The sequence below is a fragment of the Myiozetetes cayanensis genome, unplaced genomic scaffold, assembly GCF_022539395.1.
Source record: "Myiozetetes cayanensis isolate MyiCay16 unplaced genomic scaffold, myiCay2020 scf1200, whole genome shotgun sequence".
Lineage (NCBI taxonomy): Eukaryota > Metazoa > Chordata > Aves > Passeriformes > Tyrannidae > Myiozetetes > Myiozetetes cayanensis.
The window spans coordinates 1-6,602 of record NW_026086828.1 but is presented as its reverse complement, the minus strand read 5'-3'; the positions used below and the strand labels follow the sequence as shown (position 1 = coordinate 6,602).

Genomic DNA, 6,602 nt, shown 5'->3' with positions numbered 1-6,602 from the left:
CCCTGGGACCCCCGGACCCCTGAGCCAAACCTCCCTGAGACCCCCTCAAACCCCCAAACCTCCCTGACCCCCTGAGCCCCTCAGTGTCCCCTGAGCCCCCAAACCTCCCCAAGCCCCTGAGCCCCCCAAACTCAGCAGGGCAGGGGGTGCTGGCAGGACCAAACAGGCCACCACGGTGAGACCCCCTGGGACCCCCCCTGAGCACCCCAAACCCCTGAGACCCCCCCAAACCCCCAAACCTCCCTGGAGCTTCCTGAGCCCCCTCAACCCCCTGAACCTCCCCAAACCCAGCAGGGCAGGGGTGCTGGCAGGGCCCCAACAGGGCCACCACGGTGAGACCCCTGGGACCCCAGGACCCCCCTGAGCCCCCAAAACCTCCCTGAGCCCCCAAACCTCCCTGACCCCTGAGCCCCCTAAAACCCCAAACCCCCTGGGCCCCCCCAAACCCAGCAGGGCAGGGCGTGCTACAGGGGCCAAACAGGGCCACCACAGTGTAGAGACCTCCCCTGGGACCCCCTGGGACCCCCCTCGGACCCCCAAAACCTCCCTCTGAGACCCCCCTGAGACCACTGAGCCCCCCAAAACCCCCAAACCTCCCTGACCCCTGAACCCCCCCAAACCCAGCAGGGCACGGCGTGCCGCAGGGCCCAAACAGGGCCACCACGGTGAGACCCCAAACTCCCCCAAAACCTTCCTGAGCCCCCCCAAACCCCCCAAACCTCCCCGAGCCCCCCCAAAACATCCCTGAGCCCCTGAACCTCCCTAGAGCCCCCAGTGTCCCCTGAGCCCCCCCAAACCCAGCAGGGCAGGGTGCTGGCAGGGCTCCAACAGGACCACCATGGTGAGACCCCCTGGGACCCCCAAAACCCCTGAGAACCCCTGACCCTCCCAGCCCCAATGGGTGCCCCTGACCCCATGGGTGCCCATGACTCCGACCCTGTGGGTGCCCCCTGACCCCCTTGACCCTCCCTGACCCCAATGGGTGCCCCCCTGACCCCTGTGGGTGCCCCCCTGACCCCATGGGTGCCCCCCTGACTCCCTGACCCCATGGGTGCCCCTGACTCCCATGCGGTGCCCTCTGACCCCGTGGGTGCCCCTGACTCCCAATGGGTGCCCCCTGACCACCCTGTGGGTGCCCCCTGACTCCCATGGGTGCCCCCCTGACTCCCGTGGGTGCCCCAGGTCCGTCTGTCGTGCGGGACGGAGACGGCGCTGTCGGCGGCGGCCGAGCCGAGCCGGTGCGAGTACCTCCTGGAGCTCGAGACCCCCGCGGCCTGCAGGGAGCCCCCCCGGGACCCCCACGAGGACCACGACGAGCTCTGACCACAAAAACACCCCTGAAAAAATATCCTAAAAAAACAACCCAAAAACCCCCAAAAAACTCCCCAAAAAACCCAAAAAACTCCCCCCAAAAACCCCCCAAAAAACCATCGGGAAATGCCCCCAAACAACCCCCCCAGAGCCTGCAGGGAGCCCCCGGGACTTCTAACGAGGAGCACGACGAGCTCTGAGCCCAAAACACCCCTCGGACCCTGAAATATTCCTAAAAAAACCCCAAAAACCTCCGAAAATGCCCCCAAAACAATCCCTCAGGGCACTGCCAGGGCCTCCAGGACTCCCACGAGGACCCCCGACGAGAGCTCTGACCCCAAAAACACCCTGGAAAAATACCCCACAAAACCAAACCCTCCAAAAACTCCCCCAAAAACCCCAAAACCAGCCGGGAGATGCCCCCAAACGGCCTCCCAGAGCCTGCAGGAGCTCCCCAAATGGAGGCCCCTGGGACGACCACAGGGCAGAGCTCTGAGCCCCCAGAACACCCCTGAAAAATACCCCTGAAAAATACCCCAAAAAAACTCCCAGGAAACTCTTCCAAAAATACCCTGCTCAAAAATACCATGGGAAATGCCCCCAGACACTAATTACCCCAAGAGCCCTGCATGGGACTTCCCCTAGGACCCCAAACATACGGACCACAGAACACCCTGGGACCCCAAAAAAACACCCCTGGGACCCCAAAAAAATACTCCAAGACCCCCAAAAACACCCCAGGACCCCAAAAATACTCCTGAGACTCCCACAATACCTCTTGGGACCCCCAAAATAGCCCTGGAACCCAGAAAACACCTCAGGGACTCCCAAAAATAGACCCCAAGACTCCCAGTAAACAGCTCTTGGGACCCCCAAAAATAGCCCTGGAACCCCAAAAATACCCCAAGACTCCCCAAAATACCTCTGGGACCCCCAAAACACTCCTGGGACCCCCAAAACCCCCTCCGGCCCCAAAAAAACCCCAAATCCCCTAATCCGAAGGTGGGGTCCCACCTCATTTTCCTCCCCCAGAACCTCAAGGACCCATCCCAGGATCCCAAATTTGGGAATTCCGGGGGGGAATCATCCCAATTTATTTGGGGAGGAGGATCCCAATTTGGGAAATCCAATTGGAGGGGATCCCAATTTGGGGAGGGGGAATCCAATTTGAGGAGTGGGGAGGGTCTCACCTATTTTCCTCCCCAAATTCTCCTCCCCAGGACTTTGAGGGCTCATCCCAAGATCCCGAATTTGGGAATTCTGAGGGGGGAGGAACAGGAGGGTCAGACCCCTCCCCCCAAAAAACCACAACTGATGGACAGAATTAAAAATAAAAATAAACTTTATTGGGGGCATTCCCAGAATTCTTGGAATTCCTGGAATTCCTGGAACTCAGCGCTCAGCCCGGAGCGGGTCGGAATTCCGGGATTCCCACGGGATCTGCTCCCAGCCCCAGGGTTGGGGGGGGGGTTTGGGGTTCTTTGGAATTCTGGGAATTCCCAGAGCAGGTTGGAATTCCAAGATTCCCGGGATTCCCTTGGGATTGGGGGGATCCCCCCTGGGCCGGGGGGAGCTCATCCCAAAGCTCGGGGGGTCTTGGGGTTGTTTGGAATTCCGGGAATTCCCGGAGGAGTCTCAGAGCTGTCCCAGGGCAGGTCAGAACTCCGGGATTCCTGGGAGCAGGTCGGAATTCCGGGATTCCCTTGGGATTGGGGTTCCCTCAGGAGAGAACTCATCCCAGAGCTTGGTGGTCTTGGTGTCGTTGGGAATTCCAGGAATTCCGGGAGGACTCTCAGAGCTCCTCGTGGGTGGGGCTATCCCAGAACAGGTTGGAATTCCAGGATTCCTGGGATTCCCATGGGATTGGGACTCATCCCAGAACTTGGGGGAGTCTTGGTGTTGTTTGGAATTCCCAGAATTCCAGGAGGACTCTCAGAGCTCATCCCAGGCAAGGCTGTCCAGGAATTGCAGGTTGGAATTCCGGGATTCCCAGGGATTCCCTTGGGATTGGGGCTCATCCCAGAGCTCGGGGGTCTTGGTGTTGGGAATTCCAGGAGGACTCTCAGAGCTCCTCGTGGGTGGGGCTGTCCGGGAATTGCAGGTTGGAATTCCGGGATTCCTGGGATTCCCATGGGATTGGGGCTCCCCCCTGGGCCATGGGAGCTCATCCCAGAGCTCAGGGGTCTTGGTGTCGCTTGGAATTCCCGGAATTCCGGAAGGACTCTCAGAGCTCCTCATGGGTGGAGCTGTCCGGGAACTGCAGGTTGGAATTCCGGGATTCCTGGGAGCAGGTCGGAATTCCGGGATTCCTGTGGGATCAGGGACCCCCCCCAGGCCAGAGGAGCTCATCCCAGAGCTCGGGGAAGTCTCGGTGTAGTTTGGAATTCCAGGAATTCCGGGAGGACTCTCAGAGCTCCTCGTGGGTGGGGCTGTCCCAGAGCAGGTCAGAACTCCGGGATTCCCGGGAGCAGGTCAGAATTCCGGGATTCCTGTGGGATCAGGGACCCCCCCCAGGCCAGGGGAGCTCATCCCAGAGCTCAGGGAAGTCTCGGTGTCACTTGGAATTCCTGGAATTCCGGGAGGACCCTCAGAGCTCCTCATGGGTGGAGCTGTCCGGGAACTGCAGGTCGGAATTCCGGGATTCCCGGGATTCCCATGGGATTGGGGGCTCCCTCAGGCCATGGGAGCTCATCCCAGAGCTCGGGGATGTCTCGGTGTCGCTTGGAATTCCCGGAATTCCAGGAGGACTCTCAGAGCTCCTCGTGGGTGGGGTTGTCCCAGAGCAGGTCAGAACTCCGGGATTCCCGGGAGCAGGTTGGAATTCCGGGATTCCTGTGGGATCAGGGACCCCCCCCAGGTCAGAGGAGCTCATCCCAGAGCTCGGGGATGTCTCGGTGTCGCTTGGAATTCCAGGATTTCCGGGAGGACTCTCAGAGCTCCTCGTGGGCGGGGCTGTCCGGGAAGTGCAGGTCGGAATTCCGGGATTCCTGGGAGCAGGTCGGAATTCCGAGATTCCCGGGATTCCCTTGGGATTGAGGCCTCCCCCCCCCCAGGTCAGAGGAGCTCATCCCAAAGCTTGGGGGTCTTGGTGTTGCTCGGAATTCCCGGAATTCCGGGAGGACCCTCAGAGCTCCTCGTGGGCGGGGCTGTCCGGGAAGTGCAGGTCGGAATTCCGGGATTCCCGGGATTCCCAGAGCAGGGGGGTCTGGGGGCTCTCGGTGTCGCTGACGTAGCCGGCGTCCCCCGTGTAGTGGGTCGGGAAGAGCAGCAGCGGCTCCGCCGAAAACGCCACCAGATCCCGGCGGGAAAAGTGCCGGGAATAGTCGGGACTGGGGGGGGAAAGGGAGGGGGGAGAAGTGAGGGGAAAGTCCAGGTCCCAAATCCCAATCCCATATCCATATCCCTATCCCATATCCATGTCCCATACCCATATCTATGTCCCATGTCCCATATCCATATCCCATATCCCAATCCCATCTCCATATCCCATCTCCATATCCCATATCCCATATCCTATTCATATCCCTATATCTCTATATCCCAAATCCCATATCCCATATCTCTATATCTCCTATATCCCATATCCATATCTCATATCTCCAATCTCTATATCCCATCTCCCATATCCCAATCCCATATCCCATCTCCCATATCCCATATCCCAATCCCAATCCCTATATCTCTATATCCCATATCCCTATATCCCATATCCCATATCCCATATCCCATATCCCATATCCTAATCCCTAATCCCAATCCTAATCCCAATCCCTACTATCAGGGGATGCCGGTCCGAACTATGACGGGCAGGATATTCTGTCTCACTGGATCTATCAATCCCATATCCTAATCCCATATCCCAAATCTCCTATCCTATATCCCTATATCCTATATCCTATATCCTATATCCCAATCCCATACATCCTATACTCCTATATCCCTATATCCCATACTCTCATATCCTCAATCCTATATCCCAATCCCATATCCCATATCCTAATCCCATATCTCCATATCTCATATCCCTATATCCCATATCAATAATCCCATATCCCATCTCCCAATCCCTACTCACAGGGGTGCCGGTCGAACATGACGCAGGATCGCACTGCCATCGATCATCTCCCATATCCCATATCCCATATCCCATATCCCATATCCCAATCCCATATCCCAATCCCATATCCCATATCCCATATCCCAATCCCATATCCCATATCCCAATCCCAATCCCCACTCACAGGGGGTGCCGGTCGAACATGACTGGCAGGAATTCGTCCACCGGGATCATCTCCCATATCCCATACCCTATATCCCATATCCTATATCCTATCTCTATATCTCATATCCTATCCTATATCCCATATCCCATATCCCAATCCCAATCCCAACTCCCATCTCCCAATCCCAATCCCATCCCCACTCACAGGGGGTGCCGGTCGAACATGACTGGCAGGAATTCGTCCACTGGGATCATCTCCCATATCCCATATCCCAATCCCAATCCCAATCCCATATCCCATATCCCATACCCCATCCCCGCTCACAGCGGGTGCCGGTCGAACATGACGGGCAGGAATTCGTCCACCGGGATCATCTTTCCCAGCGGCTCCGCCCGGAGCAGCTTCCCGGCCCCGCTCAGGGAGAGGGCGTATCCCAAAGTCCAGTAGGAATATCCCGCCTCCACCAGGTGCCGCACCCCGGGAACGGGGCGCTCCAAACGCTCCGGGTGCAGCCGCTTCCGACCCAGGTAACTGCGGGATCAATGGGATCAATGGGATCAATGGGATCAATGGGATCAATGGGATGGGATCAATGGGATCAATGGGATCAATGGGATCAATGGGATCAATGGGATCAATGGGATGGGAACGGGACGCTCCAAACGCTCCGGGTGCAGCCGCTTCCGGCCCAGGTAACTGCGGGATCAATGGGATCAATGGGATCAATGGGATCAATGGGATCAATGGGATTGGGATCAATGGGATTGGGATCAATGGGATGGGATCAATGGGATTGGGATCAATGGGATTGGGATCAATGGGATGGGAACGGGGCGCTCCAAACGCCTCCGGGTGCAGCCGCTTCCGGCCCAGGTAACTGCGGGAATGGGATCAATGGGATCAATGGGATGGGATCAATGGGATCAATGGGATCAATGGGATCAATGGGATCAATGGGATGGGAACGGGGCGCTCCAAACGCTCCGGGTGCAGCCGCTTCCGACCCAGGTAACTGTGGGATCAATGGGATCAATGGGATCAATGGGATTGGGATCAATGGGATTGGGA

The 6,602-nt window shown here is 57.9% G+C and overlaps 1 protein-coding gene across 4 annotated transcripts; it reads right to left on the bottom strand.

Moving 5' to 3' along the window:
- Positions 1 to 4,162: 4,162 nt before the first annotated feature.
- Positions 4,163 to 6,373, bottom strand: LOC126635935 (procollagen galactosyltransferase 1-A-like). Of its 4 annotated transcripts, XM_050307608.1 has the most exons (3): positions 5,859 to 6,373; positions 4,475 to 4,640; positions 4,163 to 4,280 (listed from the first exon to the last, which is right to left on the bottom strand). In XM_050307608.1, exons 1-3 carry the CDS (start codon positions 5,906 to 5,908, stop codon positions 4,242 to 4,244), a joined length of 255 nt encoding a protein of 84 aa, XP_050163565.1. In that variant the 5' UTR covers positions 5,909 to 6,373; the 3' UTR covers positions 4,163 to 4,241. The 4 variants fall into 4 exon arrangements, with proteins under 4 accessions (XP_050163565.1, XP_050163564.1, XP_050163568.1 ...); XM_050307607.1 differs by lacking the exon at positions 4,163 to 4,280 and having other exon boundaries at positions 4,351 to 4,640; positions 5,859 to 6,086; XM_050307611.1 differs by lacking the exons at positions 4,163 to 4,280; positions 5,859 to 6,373 and adding an exon at positions 5,739 to 5,773 and having other exon boundaries at positions 4,351 to 4,640.
- Between the last annotated feature and the right edge of the window lie 229 nt (positions 6,374 to 6,602).